General features: G+C 30.9%; 1 protein-coding gene across 5 annotated transcripts in view; it reads left to right on the top strand.

Annotated features, from left to right (window-relative positions):
- LOC127704337 (uncharacterized) overlaps positions 1-21,487 on the top strand; it is an 84,124-nt gene extending 62,637 nt beyond the window's left edge. For 3 of the 5 annotated variants that reach the window (XM_052208356.1, XM_052208355.1, XM_052208357.1), the window contains 3 exons: positions 2,168-3,725; positions 4,995-5,567; positions 14,927-21,487. In XM_052208356.1, coding sequence (XP_052064316.1) covers positions 2,405-3,725; positions 4,995-5,567; positions 14,927-15,048 — 2,016 coding nt within the window. In that variant the 5' untranslated portion in view covers positions 2,168-2,404 and the 3' untranslated portion in view covers positions 15,049-21,487. Of the gene's footprint in view, positions 1-2,167; positions 3,726-4,994; positions 5,568-6,139; positions 6,163-14,926 lie in introns of all 5 variants that reach the window. The other 2 variants (XR_007983233.1, XM_052208358.1) reach the window with 2 other exon arrangements.
- The last annotated feature ends 1,132 nt before the right edge of the window (positions 21,488-22,619 follow it).

Here is a 22,619-nt window from a genome sequence, read left to right as displayed (position 1 = left end):
AGAATAATTTTTATTTTACTGCACTTGCTTCATTCTAATAAACTTTGACTTTCAATGAGCTAAAATGTTTTACCAGTTGATTAGTTTCAAGATATGAATTACAACTGCAATTTGAAAAACCGTTTAGCAAATAGTTATTATAACAGGACAATGCCTTTGGAATATGTACTCTAACAATATATTCAACTATAGTTGGTGAATGGAACAATTTCGAGGTGTACATGTCTGTCTGGCTGGGTTCCTCTGACCATGACCTTATTTTCATGGTTCATTGGTCAAAGTTAAATTTTCATGGTAAGGCCTGTTTCTCAGGTACAATAACGAAATGTCAACTGTATTTGATGTATGGAATGATTGTATGATGCACATTTCTGCATAGGAGGATAATCTTACCTTGACCTCATTTTTGTGGTTCAAATGACAGGTCAGCATTATGCTTTCTTGGTTAAGTGTTTTTGAGATACTATAAGTAAAATTGTTTTTTAGATGCTATAAGTAAAATGTTTACTATATTTGGTGTATGGAATGATTGTAAGGTGTATATGTCTGTCTGACATGATTCATCTGACCTTGAATTTACATGAATTATTGATATTGTGCAATTTATGTTATACAAGCTAATAGTTTTACCTTTTTCTTTCAAATTTTCATCATAAATTCAATCATGATCAATAAATCAGGCGAGACATTTTAGTGTGTACACTCTTGTTTGTTGTACCACTGTTTGCAGATGCAGATCCAGTATTTTGAAAAAAGAAGGGGAGGGCTGTGGGCCCCCAAACTAGACAAAATTTGTAGTGGAACTGGTAAAAAGTCTAGATTAACCAGAAATGAAGCTCCAGAAAGTTTCATACTTTTTATAGCAATGGTCATACAGACAGATATCATATTGTAATCACTGTCAAATACAGGATTTTTAGCTCACCTGGCCCGAAGTGAGCTTTTCTCATCACTTGGCGTCCGTCGTCCATCGTCGTTAGCTTTTTACAAAAATCTTCTCCTCTGAAACCACTGGGCCAAATTTAACCAAACTTGGCCACACTCATCATTAGGGTATCTAGTTTAAAAAATGTGTCCGATGACCCCGCCAACCAACCAAGATGGCCGCTATGGCTAAAAATAGAACATAGGGGTAAAATGTAGATTTTGGCTTATATCACTGAAACCAAAGCATTTAGATTAAATCTGACAGAGGGTAAAACTGATTATCAGGTCAAGATCTATCTGCCCTGAAATTTTCAGACAAATCTGACAACCTGTTGTTGGGTTGCTGCCCCGGAATTGGTAATTTTAAGGAAGATTTGCAGTTTTTGGTTATTATCTTGAATATTATTATAGATAGAGATAAACTGTAAACAGCAATAATGTTCAGCAAAGTAAGATCTACAAATAAGTTGTAATGACCAAAATTGTCAGTCGACCCCTTTAGGAGTTATTGCCCTTAATAGTCAATTTTTAACAATTTTTCGTAAATTTTTGTAATCTTTTACAAAAATCTTCTTCTCTGAAACTACTGAGACAAATTTAACCATACTTGGCCATCATCATTATTAGGGTATCTAGTTTTAAAAATTTGTCCGATGACCCCGCCTTCCAACCATCATGGCCGACTTGGTTAAAAATAGAACATAGGGGTAAAATGCAGTTTTTGGTTTATATCTCTGAAACTAAAGCATTTAGAGCAAAGCTGACAGGTGGCAAAAATGTTCATCAGATTTAGATTTATCTGCCCTGGAATTTTCAGACGAATCCGACAAACCGTTGTTGGGTTGCTGCCCCTGAAGTAGTAATTTTACAAAAATTTTGCAGTTTTTTGTTATTATCTTAGATATCATTATAATATCTAATATCTAATACTATTAATTATGATTTTAACCTTAATTTACATGATTTCCAAAGCATCAGTAAATACAGGTGAGCGACACAGGCTCTTGAGAGCCTCTAGTTTAGTAATAGTCTTCTCTTTATTCTTGATTGGCACGTTGTTTTAGACACCTTAGAATATTGTCTGTTTATTTATGATAAAATACACAAAATTGTATAAATATTATAATATGTAAGGTATTTGTCATTGAAAGTAGGTAACTTTATATGAACAGATAAAATAACTATCACATTGTCAATTGTTTGTGGAAGACATTTAAAACCTGTATGTTTTTTTTTCTAGATAATCAAGGCAGAGTTATGTTATACTGAGTAAAACAGTTTGGGACATTAAAGCTATGGAAACATCATATTCCAGAAAACTGTACAAGGATTTATTTCAGAAGGAATTACTTGTTTCGATACAATATAACTATCCCTGATTATAGAATTTACATAATTTGTGTGTTTTTAACTGTGCTTTAAACACCTGTGACTTTTTAGTGATTTATAGTTTTTAAACAATTTTTAAATTCTTAAAATGGAGTTAAAAGTGAGAGTGGATGGAATTCCAAGAATTGTTTGTGGTGTTACTGAAAATACAACTTGTCAGGACATTGTTATAGCACTAGCTCATGCTATGGGAAGGACAGGAACATTTACATTGATTGAAAAGTGGCGGGACAATGAGCGCCCTCTTAACAAAGCAGAATTCCCGGTGAAGGTTTTGCAAAAATGGGGAGAATATGCTAATGAAGTGCAGCTACTTCTTCAGCTATCTGATCAGACTAAAAAAGAATTACAAAAGGGTAAGGACCAGGTGAAATCCAAAGAAAACTTTAAACATAATTTTACCCCACCACTTCAAAAGGAGGGACCAGTTCGTAGATCATTAACATTTAGCGGTGCACATAATGTTGCAAACCCATCTGTCAAACGGAAAAACGAACAACAGAAACATTCATGTAAACTTCAAAACATTTCAGAGAAAGAAAATATTGGTGATGTCTCATTGACACAGAGCCTCCCAACTTACAGATTTATGAATTCATCAAAACAGAGAGTAGATAGACAACCCCCATTGCTTTTTAACTCACCTCCCCCAGCGCCTCACCAGGCAAGTCATCATCCATATGCCCAAGTTAGAAATATTTCGAGGAATCAAAATGTGTCAGAGCCACAGATTGCACAGCATCATCACCCTCCTTCTCAGCCACATATACCTCAGGAGGAGACAACTCAATATGCAAATCAGCAAAAGCCAGATTATTTAAATCGGCCTGATAATCATACACATCAGCATGCTCATCATGGAGAAAGAAATGACATATCTGGAAAGTACAAACATTTTAATGGAGAATTAGAGAAAACAGTAAATCAAGGACCACATCAAAACAAATACTCACCTGTGCACACACGCACAGGAAGTAGTCCTGCAAGAAATTCTCCTAACAAAATAGCCTCTCCTGTTTCACCAACAGACTCAAGGGGGCAAAGTCCAAATCTTTCATTGTATAATAGAAATAGACAATCAGCATTCTCACCTGTTATTCCTCGTCAAAAATCTCCTAATAGTCCAAAAACTTTAGTTAATGGAGACTTAGATTTTCGTGTATATAGCCCAGAACAGGAAAGTTCTGATGTTGTAGAATATGATTTAGATAGCAATTTCCCTGACTTATACTCAGGTAAAAAAAAAGATCAAGTGGTTGAGGAATACTATATGCCCGGTGAAAAACTTGCTTCTCCAATTAAGGAAGTTTGTCAAGATGATTCAGAGCTTGTCAAAATGCAAGAGCTTGTGACGAGACAACAAGAGCGAATCAAACATCAGGAATCACAGCTTGAAGTCATAGATTCAGGTATACATTAATTACTTAATTCATGTGTACAAGTCAGTTCTATATTATGGTATGCAATTATTACTAAATTCATGTGTACAAGTCAGTTCTAGTTTATTGTATTATTGAAGGCCCAACAGGCACCATGACAAAATGTCAAACAATACAAAACAGAAAACAAATATGACAGACAGCAACCAACCACAACAACTGAATTTAAGGCTCTTGACTTGGGACAAAGAGGTTGACATATTCTATCAGGGCTACAAGTTTTATGAAAATTAGCATGTTGTTTCTGTCATCTGTACTAAGATGCTTTTCCTTGTGTGTTTATACTGCATATCATGTTCAATTGTTTATTTTTTATTTTTCCACATTGGAGACTGTGGAATTGCCTACTAAAATAAGGATTAATTAAAAACTTTTATTCTGTTACTATAATTATAGTATAGATGGTTTTTGTCTCGCCAACAATGTATTAGTTTGTGATAAGGTCTAGTTTATGGTGAACCACTAGTGGTAGGTCAGTGATATTAGGTATGCAGTTGTATAAGCATTGGCATATCTCATTTCCATTCCGATTATTTGGCTCCGCCCCCTCAGTCATGGTCTATTGACTTTGAAACTTTTGCTTAGTTTACATGTATTAGTTTGTGATTACCGGTTGCTCAGTTCAAGGGGAACCATTAGTGGTAGGCCAATGATAATTGGTATGCAGTTGTATAAGCATTAGCACATCTCATTTCCTGGTCTGGTTTTCAAATTGGTGCACATTAAGGTCCAAAGGGTCCAAAATTAAAATTTGTTTTATTTCACAAAAATTGAATTCTTGGGGTTCTTTCATATGCTAAATCTAACCATGTATTTAGATTTTAGATATTGGACCATAATAGGTAAATGTCCAATTTCAAATTTTTAAGTTCTTAGAGCACATTCATTCTGCGTCAGAAACCTATGCTGTGTCAAATATTTAATGACAATCCAAATTCAGAGCAGTATCAATCTTGAATGTTGTGTCAAACTGTACAGGGTTCGACCTCTGCGGTCGTATCAAGCTGCGTCCTGCAGAGCATTTTTTAAATATTAGATATAAATGTAATTAAAAAAGAATGATGATAAGATAACAACTGCATATTATATAAATAAGGAGATGTGGTTTGATTGCCAATAAGACAACTAACCATCAGACCCAATTTCAGCTGAAAATTTGTTAAAATCATTTGTACTTGTTAGGTCCATGGTTTACCCCTAGTTCTAGTGCAGTAAAAAGCACCTTCTTTCTTTCCACAGAAATTACAACTTTAGAGAAAAAAGATATAGAGCAGGCAAATGAACTGATACAGATTGCTGATGACAAAAGTAAACTGGAACAAAAGCGCAAACAGTTTGAAACTGAGCTTTCGAAATTAGAATCTACAAAATGGGTTGATTTAGTACAAGCTGAGAGACAAGCAGAAGCCAAAATTAGAAGTGAAATTTTAGAATTTAAATCTCAGACTACAAAAGTGGGCTCAGAATTAAAAAACTTGCAAAATAAATTAAATTCACTGGAAAAAGACATTGAAAACGAGAAAAATGAATTAAAAGAAGAAAAGGAAAAACAAGAATTAGAAGAAAAACAATTGACAGAGGAAGTAGAGAAAGTAAAAATTGAAATGAAGACCTTGTCAGATACAGGTGATGCAGATAAATTATTAATTGTGAACATTGAAAATGAATTGAAAGAATTGAGTGAAGAATTGGATCGAAAGAAGGATGAAGTAGTACAATTAGAGAAAAAACTGAAAGATGCCAATATGAGAGAATTTAAACAAGTCACACCAATGGGAAGTGATAAAGGAAAACCATCTGACAGTGGAGAGGGTAAATTAATTAAACCAAAATACTTTTGTACTTATATTTTTTACAGAACATGAACTTTTCCCGATATTTACCAGGTCTGTGCATAAAAAGTAACACACAATATAGTTAATGGATTAAAACAAAGATTACAAAAATAATTAAATGTTGATTTTTTTTTTACCCATTTTTGCAATTATCTATTACTTTTAAAAGATGGAGAGGATTTCACTGCAGTAAAAATGAGTGAACATATGATAACCAAAATTGTCAATGACTCCATATGGGAGTAAATTGTCCTTCTCATGCAACTTTTGGAGATCAAGCATATTTGTGCTCCATACTACCATAGTCTGTATCAATGCAGTCAATTATTTGAAATGCCCCTCAAGTTTGTTGAGTTCATTTTATTTCTTATGCATGCTATTTAGAATGCTAGTTCCATCAACATCTACAGAAAAAAAACAGCATTAAAATTTTAAAAAAGGCATGTTTCCTGCATTTAAAATCCTTAGTAAACATTATTTTAGTTCATACATGTGTGTGTAGAAACAGTGTTTGCATGTTTCAGTAAACAAATCATTATGTTTTGTTAGGGTACCCCAGAAATTTGATAAAGGTAATTGTGGTGTTAGTAAATTGTTTGTGGTGTGTATATTAGGTTAGATATCACACACTTCATGTCATCAGCTCAATATATATGTTATCACAAATAATCAGTTTTCTAGGGTAAATAATAAATCTTTACATGAAACTTTGAACAAGTAGCTTTTAGGAGGGAACCAGGAAATACGAACAAAAAAGTTTTAACTACATTTCCGTTCACAGTCAGTGTGTTTCTTTTTATTCCAATAAATTCCTAAAATTTCAGCAAGCAATTAGATATTAGGGTTAGTCCAATGATTTAATGCTAGTTGTTGTTATTCAATATTGGACAAAAACACCAAAAAATGAGCTAGACAAACTCATGTGTGAAATATTAGCTGTTTTGAAACTTACAGATCATTGAATATAAATTGAACTGCTGTATTGAAGTTTGTGATAATTTTCTTTGTTGATATTGAAGTAGATATAGTAAAATGTATACTTATATGATTTTATGCTTTCCCTAAGTACATATTTAAAACCCACAAAAAGGTTATACACAGGTTTACCTCTGTCTGTCTGTCCGTATCATAATTATCACATTTGTCCCAGCAACAACAAATCAAGGCTTCTTGCTATTTTGGTACAAATAATCTTCATTCAGGTATTGGTAAGCTTTACTGTGTGACATATTTTCAGATCCATCGCATATTTACTTCCAGTTTGCAGCATACATGTAAGTTCTATATGATGATGCGCATTACGGAAATTTTTGTCACTTTTTAACCAGATTTTCGAAGGAAATATCGGTTATTAAAATGGTTATATACAGCAGGCCGCTGGACGGCTCTGGCGGCTGCCAAACAGCGTCCACACAATAACATGAAAATGCTTTAACAAATTTTTTTCAAATTTAATTACCGGTATGTTGTTTCCTTGGACTTAATGAAGGTCTCTATTAATTTTCAAGATTTTAGTATATCTCCTTTGTGAGTTTTCTTCATTTTTAATATCCAAAAGTAGAATTTTTAAATATTTTACTGTTGTTATCTTTTTATGATTTATCTTATCTCAGAATAAAAATTGGAGTGACAGATTTATTTGAAAATGATCTATTTCCTAAGTGGGAGTGAAAATTATCTATTTCCTAAGCTATATCATTAGACATTTTGAAGATTATTACATTATTAATTATGTTAGAGTACTATGTTAAACAACCATAGTTCTGTTCAATTAGATATTATAAAGATTTCAGCATATGATAATGATTTATTTTCATTATTAATTAGATCTTTGAATTATTTTAGCATATGATAATCATTGGAGTGACAGATTTATTTGAAAATTTACTGTTTTCTGATTGAAATATAGGGGAAGTCCATTGGGGTAACCCCTACCCCCTTTTTTTTGATAACTTGTAAACGGTCAAGATTCCCACCGAGAAACCATATATATTCTTGTATGGGACAATATATCAAATCAAATGAAATATAGGGGAAGTCCACGGGGGTAAACCCTACCCCCTTCTTTTTGAAAACTTGTAAACGGTTGAGATCCCCACCCCTAAACCATATATGTACTTGTATGGGACAATAAATTAAAGCAAATTAAATTTAGGGGAAGTCCCCTGGGGTAACCCCTACTCTCCTGTATTTTGAAAACTTGTAAATGGTCAAGATCCCCACGGCGAAACCATATATATTCTTGTATGTTACAATAAAACAAATGAAATGAAATAAAAGGTGAGTTCCTTGGGGTCATTCCCACCTTCTTCCTGTTTAAGAACTTGTAAATGGTTGAGATCCCCGCCCCTAAACCATATATATCCTTGTATGGGACAAAAAAACAAATCATATGAACTAAAGGGCAGGTCTCCTGGGAAAATTAATCAGTTTGTGTTTGTTATACTTGAACATAAATTAAATATATATAGGGTTCTTTAAGTGCTGGATCGAAACTTGTTTTTAATTAGATAATAATCTATTTTTATTATGAGATAAAGTTTTTTAGACATTGATAGATAAGTTGCAGATCTGTATTATTTTTTGACACTTGAAAGAAACAATATTAGCAACTATTAATTAAATTTGATTTTAATATGGAAATAGATATAACATGATATCTGATTTTAGAGAAGTATTTTGCTGGTTTTTTATACGACCGCAAAAAAATTTTTGTGGTCGTATATTGGTATGACGTTGGCGTCGTCGTCGTCCGAAGACGCATTAGTTTTCGCACTCTAACTTTAGTTTAAGTGAATGGATCTCTATGAAATTTTACCATAAGGTTCAATACCACAAAAGGAAGGTGGGGATTGATTTTGGGGGTTATGGTACCAACAGTTAAGGAATTAGGGGCCAAAAATAAGCATTTTCTAGTTTCCAGACAATAACTGTGGAACGGTGTATGGATCTCTCTGAAATTATACTACAAGTTTCCATACCACAAAGGGATGGTTAGGATTTGCTTTGAGGGGTTATGGCTCAAACCGTTTAAGAATTAGGGGCAAAAAAGGGGGAAAAACAAGGTTGTCATGGTTAATGGACAAATACTTTAGTACAAAACATAATTTAAAGCAGTGTAAGGGAGATAAATCAAATACATCATTGAAATTATCTCCCTTACACTGCTTTTAAATTATGTATAAAGTAATTCTTAATGAACAATTAAGATAATTTAAAACAGTGTAAGGGAGGTAATCCAAATACGTTTTGGTTACTTCCCTTACACTGCTTTTAAATTATGTTTAAAGAAATGCATATTTATAAAGGAAGACCAGTAAAAATATCTGCAAATGTTGCATCTTTTTTTTTACAACAAAATCCATATGAAAGATTTGACACTATATTTTAAATTCTATTATAAAATAGATTAAGTTAGCACTATGGTAAATTTAAATGGGTAATTATGGTTGCAAACTCCATTGGAAATTTGAATTGAGATTATGACCATATCTTGAGGGAAAGAATTTTTGGGGGAAAAAATGGGGGGGGGGGGGGGTTTAAAGAAATTGTGGGGGGGGGGGGGTCAATTTTTTCTCAGTTCAGATTTCAGAAATTAAAAAGAATTATTCTTCAAATATTATTTTTTTTTCAAATTTCAAGAAGTAATCTTTAATTGGACAGTATGGCGCATTAGATTTGTAAAATCTTTGACCACATTTATTTATTTGTTATGCGGAATCTAACCGTGTATTTAGATTTTTAATTTTGGATCCAGTTTTCAAATTGGTCTACATTAAGGTCCAAAGGGTCCAAAATTAAACTTTGTTTGATTTTAACAAAAATTGAATATATGGGGTTCTTTGATATGCTGAATCTAAACATGTATTTAGATTTTTGATTTTTGGCCCAGTTTTCAAGTTGGTCCAAATTGGGGTCCAAAATTAAACTTTGTTTGATTTCAACAAAAATTGAATATATGGGGTTCTTTGATATGCTGAATCTTACCATGTATTTAGATTTTTTATTTGTGGGCCCGCTATCAAATTGGTTCATATTGAGGTCAAAAGGGTCCAAAATTAAACTTTGTTTGATTTCATCAAAAATTGAATTATTTGGGTTCTTTGATATGCCAAATCTAACCGTGTTTTTAGATTTTTGATTTTGGGACCCATTTTTAAATTGGTCTACATTAAGGTCCAAAGGGTCCAAAATTAAACTTAGTTTGATTTTAACAAAAATTGAATTCTTGGGGTACTTTGATATGCTGAATCTAAACATGTGTTTAGATTTTTGATTATGGGACCAGTTTTCAAGTTTGTCCAAGTTGGGGTCCAAAATTTAACTTTGTTTGATTTCAACAAAAATTGAATATATGGGGTTCTTTGATATGCTGAATCTAACCATGTATTTTGATTTTGGACATTGGACCATAATAGGTTAATTAAAAAAATTGAAGTTCTTAGACCACATTCTTTCTGTGTCAGAAACCTATGCTGTGTCAAATATTTAATCACAATCCAAATTCAGAGCTGTATCAAGCTTGAATGTTTTGTCCATACTTGCCCCAACTGTTCAGGGTTCGACCTCTGCGGTCGTATCAAGCTGCGCCCAGCGAAGCATTTTATTATTGGTTTATGTAAATAAGTTTGAGTTATTTGTTTTGAAAAGTGATGTGTTTAAGTGATAGATATAAAATCATATCTAATTTTAGAGATTTATGAGTGGTTAAGTCATATCTAATTTTAGAGAATTATTTTGGTGTTTTGTTCTTCTTGTATATTACAATAAAAAAAATCAAATCAAATAAAAGTCGAGTCCTCTGGGGTCTTTTTTGTGATTGAATTATTCTCCTTTGAACAGAAATTGTTAATTATATGCATTAAGTTTGAATACACTAAGCCTTTATAGATAATTTTCACCTGTTTATAAGTCCTGTAATCAGTTTACTAAACATATGGTTAATGTCTTATCTTGAGTGACAGATTTATTTGAAAATTTTCTGTTTTCTAAGTGTTGATGATTAAAAGCTATATAGTAGTAAATATAGTTAGAAATTTACTGTTCATTATTAGACATTTTGAAGATAATTACAGATAAGTTTTATAGATTTTTAAAAGACATTGTATTAATGATAAATAAAATTTTTGATATTTTTTTTTTACTTTGGTAAATTGTAAATTGTATGTTATTCTGTAAAAACTAATTTTCTGAATGCTATATATATTTTTTGGATTAGGTGAACTCCTTTTTAAAACTTAGCTTAGATTGTCTATTAATAAACATATATTTAGATTTCTGATTTTGGGCCCAGTTTTCAAGTTGATCCAAATAAGGGACCAAAATTAAACTGTGTTTGACTTCAACATAAATTGAATATATATAGGGTACTTTGAAATGCTGAATCTAAGCCTGTATTTATTTTCATTATTAGTTAGATAATACCACATCGAGGTACTAAGGGTCCTAAATTAAACTTTTGTTTAATCAACAATTGAATTCTTGGGTTCTTTGATATGCTGATTTTAACAATGTTTGAGTGATAATTCATATCTAATTTAAGAGAACTTAGTCATCATTGGTTGTTGTTATTATACTATTGATTATAATTTGAAAAATTACATCATATCTAATTTTATAGAACTTAGTCATCACTTTATTCATTATAATCATATCTATTTATCAAGTTTGAGTTATTTCCCTTTGCACAGAAAATATATGGATACAATTAAATTGTGTTTCATTTCAACTTAAATTAAATATATATAGGGTTCTTTCAAATGCTGAATGTAAACCTGTATTTAAAAATTAGATTTTTGGGCCCAGTTTTCAAGTTGGTCCAAATCAGGGTCCAAAATTAAACTTTGTTTGATTCACAAAAATTGAATTTATGTGGTTCCTTGAAATGCTGAATCTTACCATGTATTGAGAGATTTTGGATTGTGAGCTCCTTTATCAAATTGGTCTACATTGTGGTCCAAAGGGTCCTAAATTAAACTTTTGTTTGATTTCATTGAAAAATGAATTTTTGGAGTTCTTTGATATGCTGATTCTGACAATGTACTTAGATTTTGGATATTGGACCATAGTAGGTAATTAAATAAATGTCCAATTTTGAATATTTCAGTTCTTTGACCACATTCATTTTGTGTCACAAACCTATGCTGTGTCAAATATTCAACCACAATCCAAATTCAGAGCAGTTTTAAGCTTAAATGAAGTGTCCATACTTGCTCAACTGTTCAGGGTTTGATCATGACCTCTGCAGGAAAATCCGGTTTGCTGTCACTCTGACAGCCTCTTGTTTGTTAATTACATCTACGGAAATTAATTTCAAACTCTCAAAACTCAGACAGATTTGATAAAAGTGTTGATTGTTATATTTCCTTTTTAGCTCACTTGGTCAAAAGGGCCATTTGAGCTTTTCTCATCACATGGCATCAGTCGTCTGTCTTCCTTCGTCCATCGTTTGTTGTCCGTCGTCGTCCGTTAACTTTTACAAAAATATTCTCCTCTGAATCTATTGGGCCGAATTCAACCATACTTGGTCACAATCATCATTTGGGAATCTAGTTTTATAAATGTGTCTGATGACCCCCGCCTGCCTATTATCTTGAAAAATTGTAACAGATAGAAAGAAACTTTAAATAGCAAAAATGATCAACAAGACTAGATCTACAAATAAGCCAAAAGGCTGTTTTGTTTTCTCACTCAACTTGTTATTTGAGTTATTGCCTTTTAAAGGGGTATTCATTAGCTGTCAAATTCATGTTCACAGATTTGACTCAAATTCTCATATTTGGTTTATAACATACTAAATCTTATACGCAAATCACAAGTAGTCTAAAATAAATAGTTTTTAACTCGATAATATGTATCAGCATTTCATGTGTATTTTTGTTTTGACATTATAATTTACTCACGGACTATTACCCAATATACACATAAATATAAATATTAATAGATAGTGACAACGTGCAATTGAATTTTTCTAGGTCTGTTTGATTTCATATTGTAGGTTAAAAAGTACTTTTATCATCGTTTTTTACTTGTATAAGAATTTTTTTTTTGGATCAAATCAGTCAACCAAATGGTTCATCCTTGTTTCACTTTCAATGTTGACATTCTTTTCCTTTTAATAGCTGAATACATGTGTAACCCATCTCCAGTTAAGGGGTTAAATTGAAGGTCACATGAATATGGATTCAATGAGGTCAAATTATTCACTTGCAAGTGAATAATTCATCAGCGATGTTTCTTAGCTAATTTTGACAAAATTGAACCAAACTGGCTGCTAAATGTGAATCTTCTTTCACTATTTCACTTTCATAATGATTGAACAAAAAAAAAATCATATTTTAATGTTTTTTTATATCTCGTAGATAATGCCCCTTTAATTATAATTTTTGTCTTGCTTGACGGAGTCCAAAAGCGAGACATAGGTATGAAGTTCCCGTCGTTGGCGGCGGCCGCGTCAACAATGTATTAGTTTGTGATTAGGCCTAGTTTATGGTGAACCACAAGTGGTAGATCATTGATATTTGGTATGCAGTTGTATTCGCATTGGCACATCTCATTTCCATGGAGATTATTTGGCTCTGCCCCCTCAGTCATGGTCTATTGACTTTGAAACTTTTGCTTATTTTACATGTATTTGTTTGTGATTAGGTCAGTTTATGGGGAACCATTAGTGATAGGTCAATGATATTTGGTATACAGTTGTATTAGCATTGGCACATCTCATTTCCATGGAGATTATTTGGCCCTGCCCCCTCAGTCATGGTCTATTGACTTTGAAACTTTTGCTTATTTTACATGTAGTAGTTTGTGATTAGGTAAGTTTATGAGGAACCATTAGTGGTAGGTCAATGATATTTGGTATGCAGTTGTATAAGCATTGGCTTATCTCATTTCCATGGAGATTATTTGGCTCAGCCCCCTTAGTCATGGTCTATTGGCTTTGAAAATTTTGCTTAGTTAACATGTATTAGTTTGTGATTAGGTCAGTTCAAGGGGAACCAATAGTGGTAGGCCAATGTTAATTAGTATTCATTTGTATAAGCATTAGCACATACCATTTCAATGGAGAATATTTGGCCCCATCCTCTCAGTCATGGCCTATTGACTTTGAAATTTTGCTCAGTTTACATGTATTTGTTTGTGATTAGATCAGTTTAAGATGAACTGCTAATGTTAAGTCAATGATATTTGGTATGCAAATGTATTGGCATTTGCAAGTATCATTTCCATGGAGATTATATAGCCCCACCCCCTCATCATGGTTCATTGACTTTGAAACTTTTACATTTTTTACAAGATAATGTTTGTGTTTAGGTTTGTTTAAAGGGAATGACTTATAATAAGTCATTGGTATTTGGTATGCAGTTGTATTAGCATTGGCACATCTCATTCCATGGAGATTGTTTAGCCATGTACCTTCAGTCATGGTTCATGGACTTTGAATATTTGCATAACTTACATGTTAAAGTATTGCTATTTTAATTTCAACATTTCCATTATCAAAATTACAAAAAAGCGAGACATGTCTCTGTGAACAGTTTATTAAATGTATTACATTACCTCAAGATGTTAAATTATTGCATGGTTTGTGTCTAAATCATTCCTTTACCATTTACAAGTATATATATATCCGAACATAATATCTCAGTTTTCCTGCTTTCTTAACTTAAAATATATTAGTGTTATGCATGAATTCCGTATACATTTTATAATAGGTAAACAAGTGCTGGGGTATAAAATTTGAATTCAAACCATATTTTTAACATCAAGCGAATGTTTTGTGTACATGATCAGAAATCGCAAAGTTTAAATGTGTCTTGAAAATGACTTTGAAATATAGAAATTTAGAAATTATTCTTAAATTATGCCAACAGATTCACTTAGAAATGCACAATTTTAGGCTTTAACCATATTTGTTGAAAAATAAAACATTTTCTACTAGCTTGCCCTTCTTATGCTTGTCACTATGAAAAAGAATTATTTTAATTTCTTTAGTATAATACATAATTCATTTTACAGATAAACAAGGCTCTAACATGTACTTGTAGATTTTTATGTTACCACATTTTTTCCTGTTTAAGATACACACAGTTTTAGAAGTGAAGAAGGAAGCACACTGTGTTGGTGAAAGGATTATTTACTTTGTTTGGTGTCCTTTTTTGTTATTTTTGCATGCAGGAAATGCAAGAGCTTGCAAGAGCTTAAAACATACAGTGACCATTTGATACTTAGAAACACATTTTCAATTAGTTTTCCAAGATTTTCAACAAAAAAGAATTGCTCCACATTAATGTATGTGACAAGGGAAATAATTCGATTTTTTAATTTTAATTTCAGTGGTTTTGAAAGTGCTGGAAGGAAGAAAATCTCCAAATCTTGGTATAGGGAGGAAGATGATAGCCAGTCCTCTTAGCAAAATATTGTCGGTTTCCAAAAATCCAAATGGTGTTTGGGTGTAGCTGTTTTGTGAAAATTCATTTATTTGAATTATTCTTTTTTTAAATGTTTTCTTTGTGAATTTGTGTCTTTATCTCGTATGTTTCAAAACAATAGGTTACAAGGGCACAATTATTCCTAGTGCATTTTCCATAGAGTACCAGTGGTGTTACATATTTTATTTCTTGAAGACTACACAAGCTAGAAAAAAAATATGTAGCAGTTCCTGTTACTAGAAATGTCAGCTTTGTATAACAGCCAAAAAAATATATGGTCATGTGGCAAAAGTTGACATAAAATGCAGTTGAAAAACAACGTCTATTTTTTTTCGCTTAATGAAAAAGGCAATTTTTTAATGGCTCTTACGTGCAGAAATAGAATATATTTTCTATACTTTGTAAAATATGAATTTGATTTTCTTGTTTTTTCAAACATAAATGGATATATAAGCTTTCGACTAAAAGTAGTTCCAATCCTGTATCATCCAATGAGAAACCGCACAAGATTCTATTCTGAGTACCATCTTGGGGTAAAAAACTTGCTGGTAAAATGTTAACAAATAATTGCGCTCTTGTAACCAATAATGATAAGCTTCTTAGATATCTCAGCTCGCACGTTGAGCTAACAAACACAATAAGTTTAGCATAGATTGATTAATGTCAGACAATTATTTTGGAGTCAAAAAATTTTCATAACCACCTTTGATTTAGTGTCAAATAGGGGAATTTAGAAGCTGAAAAGCATTAATTGCATCCTCAAACCTTAGGGAATCTGTTTGGACAATTATTTAGAAAAGTCTTTTCAAATTTCTAGGAGTGTTTTTTTTTTTTTTTACAAATTATCTTTTATCCAGTAAGAAAATTGAATGGCTATAAGCCTTAAAATCATTTGAAAATAATGATGATAAAAAATTACTGAAACATTATAGGAGTTATTGCAGTTAAATGAAATTTTTTACTGATTTAACTATTCATGGGTTTAAATGTTTTTTGGTTGGAGCATTCCTATTAGGTAAATTTAAAAAAGCACTTCTGATGTATCAAATTTATAAAATGTTATTTTCATTATAAAATATTTTTACAAATTATCTTAAAAACTATAAATGGTAAAAATGATCAGCAGTACAAGATCTACAAAATTACCAATATAACTGACATCTTATAGGAGTAATTGTCCTTAAAGGACTTTTTGTATTTTTGCCTATTTTTTTATGTACTTGTTTTACCTACTTATCATGGGATGAATACTGTTGTTGTTCTCAGTAATAATGAATTATTTCTTCTTGTTCATGCAATTAAATCTTAAGGGATGCTATATGTATACTGTTACATTATCCTCCATAAATACAGATAGAAATAAAGATCTCCATGTGCAAAATTGAACAGTTTTTGATTTTCATAGCAAAATTTAATGAAAGCATTTTAACTATTACAGAACAGGTAATACCTATTCCACAATTTTTTTTAACTTGTTGAAAAAAAAATGGTTTAGAGCTGATATATGGCATGAGATGATTTTTAACATCACAGCTCTACATGGGCTCATTGCATTTGTTCCAATTTTTTAAAAATACTGTATCTCATTTGTGCCATAAGGTTGTATTTCATTTGAGCTAAAACATAACTTATTTTGCACAATTTTTCAGGTAAAAAAAATGCTGATTAAAGTGTTGCTATAAGTTATATCCAAAATATGTGGTTCATATAAGAAATTTTGTACAATACCCCTGAGTAAGTAATAAGTTCTTATTCATTTTGCAATGATACACAAAACTGGAAGTCATGAGAGTATAAAATTGTACAATGTTCACATTTGAGAAAAACAGTGGAAACAAGTCTGCATTTTTAAATATTTTTTTTACAACACATACAGATTATCCAGTGTATTGAAGAACAGAGACTAGTCTTATAGATGCAAGGAAAAATCACTATTTAAATAGGGGCAAATGGATAGGGATAAACATAGTTTAATGATGCCATCAAAAAATGTAGATGTACCAGTATGTTTGTTTGACCTTAAAAATTATCAAAACTTCAAAGAACTTATTATGCTAGATATCATGTAATGCACACGAATGGAAGGGATTGATACAAATATATAATATGAATTGAATAGTATAAATGTACAACTATTATCTAAAATATTTACGTGTATTATTGGCGCAAATGAAAGGTTTTATTTTGGCTCAAAAGAAATATGGTTCGTGGTGCAAATGTTGAATCAGTGAAAAAGTTTTTAGTGATATCAAATTACATATGTGTTTTTTATATACATCTTTCATATTAAATGTGTATGCATGCTTATTTATGGCAGACAATGTATTTGGATATTGGAAAATAGAATAGTTCATATTATTTAAAACATTTGCTCTGTAAAATACAGATACAACAATAATTTGCTTTTATGGCTTTTTCGGTTACAAATGTATGTCAGATTTATACAAAATTTTATAAATATGTCGACAATAAAGACAACAACACTCAAGTTTTTACCGCAAAGTATCTGTTTATTTGGTCGACATGTTTCACCTATAGATAGGCGTCATCAGGACAATGTTACATATAAAATTTACAGTGAGGTGCATTTCTTGCGGTTGAGTGGTTAACCGGAAGTGTAAGTATAATTACGGTAGTTATGGTGACGTTATATAAATAGAAAATGAAAGTGAAAGTGAAAAGACATAGAGAATATAAATAGAAAGAAAAGTAAATGTTGTATAAATAAATTAATAAAAGTTTGTAAGAGTTGTTCTTTCACTTTCATTTTCTATTTATATATCATCTTGAAAAAAATGAATATGTCGACATATTAATTTTTTTCAAGATGACTGTGAATACCTAGCGGTATCCACTCGTTTTTACCCTACCGCACAATCACCACTTCAGGTGTTGGTTCACTTATATTTTTACAGTTTAACTATTTACTGTGAACCCCTGCATCCGCAAGGATCCACCTTTGCCACACTTGTGTTGTACCTTACGACCAACCAGCATGAACAAATACACAGACCATTCCGACCATTGCCGATCCTTTCCCGAAAATGATAGCAGAATTCTACACACCACCAGAAGGAAAGATATGGAAACAGAAGCAACTGCAAGAAAACACACACAGAGACCCCTCTATTACGGAAAATTTATACACAACACATAAATACACATGGATACCAGACAAGCCATTTAGAGAAAACAGAACGGAACCAGGAACAGAATGAACCACAGGAACCACACAAATTATTTTATGAAGCCATACTTGATCCTAAGACATTTTACAAACAAATTAAATATTTACAGATCTACCATAATTCCCAATACCAGTGGCGATCATACATCTCATATATTCCCAACGCAACTGGAAGCAGTACCTCCTAGAGCGAAGCCAGTCTAATTGGTACAGAATTACCGTGAGGTGGTGTCCATTTGGGAAATTAAACCAAACATTTTATCATCAAACGATACCACTAGGAACCTCCAATAAGACTATATACTATACCATAAGACTACAAGGAAGAACTAACTCTTACAAACTTTTATTAATTTATTTATACAACATTTACTTTTCTTTCTATATATATTCTCTATGTCTTTTCACTTTCACTTTCATTTTCTATTTATATAACGTCACCATAACTACCGTAATTATACTTACACTTCCGGTTAACCGCTCAACCGCAAGAAATACACCTCACTGTAAATTTTATATGTAACATTGTCCTGATGACGCCTATCTATAGGTGAAACATGTCAACCTAATAAACAGATACTTTGCGGTAAAAACTTGAGTGTTGTTGTCTTTATTGTCGACATATTCATTTTTTTCAAGATGACTGTGAATACCTAGCGGTATCCACTCGTTTTTACCCTACCGCACAATCACCACTTCAGGTGTTGGTTCACTTATATTTTTACAGTTTTAGTATTTCATAAAGGAAAATGTCGAAAATCAGGAGTTATTTGAAACAGTTGTAGTTTTGCCAAAAGAAATATGTGAATCAATCGTTTCATTAATGATTTTTTATTCAGTGGTGTGTTTTGTTTTATAAATGAATATTATTTATGTTTATAATCGACTTAAAGCTTCTACAAACAAAGAAAAATAGTAATCATCTGTTGGAGAGTTGTCTCATTGACAATCATACCACATCTTATTTTTATTTATATAAATTGTAATGGTGTTTCAGTGACAATTTTTTTTAAACTTCTCATTTAGGCAAACATGTGCAAATTGAAATCCCAGAGATCAAGCATTTTCTATTACCAAATTAAATTGTTTTCATATGAAGAATTAGAAAAAAATATATCAAATAAATACACCCCCCCTCTTTTTTCAACATGTAAAATGAAAAACTAGTGTTTACAAGTTACTTCGTTGATAAGTTTATGTACATAATTAACAAAAAAAAATGCAATTTTGTATAGAGGAATGATGTTTTCTTTGTGGTAATTATAACAGTACATACAAAACTGGAACACCATGACCTAAATTTTATGCAAGAATTTTTTCAAATTAATAATGGTAAGAGTCATATCCAATCAAATTTGATATAAACAAAACTGATGAGGGAATAACCTGTTGTTTATATTTGATATAACCTTAAGTCATGTCATACTATGTGATTCTACAATTATAATGGAAAAAGAGTTTTTATAACTTTTATTCATGCAAGAAGCCTTATATATGAAGATATTTACAAAATGTATAATATTTAGATTATCCTGAAGTTTTTTATAGTCAAGAAATAATATTTGGTTTACAAAAAAAAGTCATAATAAGGAAGTATACAGCTTTTTATTTTTTATATAAAAATAGAGGTGACCTTCATTTGTGCGAATTTGAATTTTGATAAGCGTAAAGCAAACAATTTGTTCCTGTAAACATAACTCTACATTAACGATCAGTTCTTATTCTACTTTTGCATATTTTCTTGGTGCATCTTGAGAAAATGTTTGTACGTTCCTTCTCATTTATCTACATTGAAAGCTAGTATATCTATAAAGACCTTTATTATGTGTTTGTCTCCATCTTCAATATTCATTTTCACTCTGTTATTTCAGTTGATTTAATTGATTGATTGATTGGTGATTGCTTTACACCACATCACAGTTGATTTAAAAACATTGTTTAATATATTAGGTTTTTTTTTCAAAATTCATAATATCAAGCATTTATATAGCTACTATATAAATCCCTTATAATATATATATAAAAGTTCTACGATTTTTCAATTATTTTTTAATAGAAACTTGGATTGATCCATGCAAATGTAGTAGTCTTGTAACAGGTAAATTTTGTGCAAATATAATGTGTTTTGTGGCTCGAATGAGAAATTTTTTCATGCAAATGTATGACAAATTCAAGGAAGCGTAACGCTGAGATGGGGAGATAATTCAAATGTTATCTTTTATAATGTTGAGTAAAATGTGCTATCTTATCTCTCCAATATTTTGTCTGGAGGTAGATATCTCATTAATTATATGGATTTAATTTTATATTATTTTCCTGCACCAATTTTGGACAGTTATTAAAGAATTCAAATTCAATTGAATAGATAAATGAAAACTCTTTTCTTAAAAAAGACAGATGAATTATATATTCATCAATCTCAACTTCAGGAAATTTCATTTCATAATAACTTCTGCCTTTTTTAAATTTAATAAAAAAAAATTGAAAAAAAAATTAAATAAATTCTTTATTAGACATATTTTATTTCCTATCAAGATTGTAACACCTGACATTTAATTGTATATCTACAATTTAAAAATGCAAATGTTTTTATAAAATGGTTGAGAATTTGCTCATATTTTTAAACAGAGATAATTATTAAAACCATAGTCTTTCTGTTGCCCAAGTTTTTTTTATGTAATTCTAAGAGATGAAATGCCTTATTGGGAAAATAAAATAATTCCAAACATGACTTGCTTTACAGAATAATATTTATTTTTTTGTAAACATTTTAACTTTATTTTCCATACTAGATGGTATTATTATTCATTTATTTAGAAAGTTAATTTTGTTTTCATCCCATCTGGTATATATAATTGGATAAATCAAATGAGAAGTTAAGCACACATTACTACAAATTCAATCTTTCCACAATGCTATCAGGTACTTTGATTCAAACTGAGAGGAAAGGCACCTATTTCAATTACTGTGTTTATTGTTTTGTTGTAAGATACAATTTGTTGTCCGAAGTTTGTTAAATGAATTTTAAATTTTATAGATAAATTTTAAGATGAGATCATCTATTTTTTAATACAGACTATTTTACATATTGAACCATTTGGTATTTTTTTCTAGTCTATAATCATTTTTATTTGTAAATATATAAGATACATAACCTTGATTGTATTATAGCAGTATAGAATTGGCAGAAAAAGTATGCCTAGTTTCATCCTTGGGCAATTGTGCAATGTCATTATGTTCAAAAGTAATCATTATCAATAAAACTTGTTATAAATATTATACATTTTATTTGTATTTGTTGATGCTATCTAATCTAAGTTCTGTAAAACATCTCATTTTTAGCTCACCTGGCTCAAAGGGCCAATTGAGCTTTTCTTATCAGCAAGACAAAATCTAAAAAGAAGTCAACATGACCAAAATCGTCAGAAGACTCCTTATTAGAGTTATTGCACTTTAATGATGATTTTTACCAATTTTTTGCATTATTGCCTAATATTGTAAAAACTATAATAGATAGATAGGATCTTTAAAAAGCAAAAATGATCAGCACAACAGGATCTACAAATAAGTCAAACATAGCCGAAATCGTAATCGACTCCTTATCGAAGTTATTCTTCTTAAATGAAGATTTTTCCCATTTGTTTTAAAACTGTAATAGATAGATAGAAACTTTAAAAGCACAAATGACCAGCAAGACAAGTTCTACAAATAAGCCATATGGCCAAAATCTTCAGTCGACTCTTTTATTTGATTTATTGCCCTTAAATGATAATTTGTGAGTGATCTAATGTGTACAATTCTTGACAGATTTTTATGAAACTTATATTATAGGTTTATATCATCAATGTCTTTGACGAATTCGAAAATCTGTGCCGATCAATTATTTTTAAAAGAGTTATGCTCCTTGGAAATATTTTTTTTTTTATAATGAATTTCTTTTTATTTGCAAATGAACATAATAGTAAGTTGTACACAATATAATATATAGACAGAAGATATACGACATATTTTAAATTAATAGACACAGCTAAAATAGTTTAATACATTGCAATTTTTTTTATATAAAGAGTTATGCCCCTTGGAAATATTGATTATATGGAAAATTGCATTGTAAGCGCTCTCACATGTACAATTCTTGCCAGAATTTTATGAAAATTATGTCATAGGCAATGTCTTTTACACTTTCCAAAATAAGTGATGATCAAATATTTTTAACTAGTTATGGCCCTTGGAAATATTAATTATAACAGAAATTGCATTGCATTTGCTCTGAAGTTTTCATTTTTCTAAGATATTTATAAAAAGTTTTAAAGAACAAAAAAACAGTGTTTTTTGTAGTTATTGCCCTAATGTACCTTGGATAGATAAAATATGTGCAACACGGAAGTCATTGGAACTCTGTTCTTTTATA

The sequence above is a fragment of the Mytilus californianus genome, unplaced genomic scaffold, assembly GCF_021869535.1.
Source record: "Mytilus californianus isolate M0D057914Y unplaced genomic scaffold, xbMytCali1.0.p SCAF_6, whole genome shotgun sequence".
In the NCBI taxonomy this organism is placed as follows: domain Eukaryota; kingdom Metazoa; phylum Mollusca; class Bivalvia; order Mytilida; family Mytilidae; genus Mytilus; species Mytilus californianus.
Note: the sequence above shows the minus strand (reverse complement) of the source record. Positions and strands in the feature narration are given on the sequence as shown.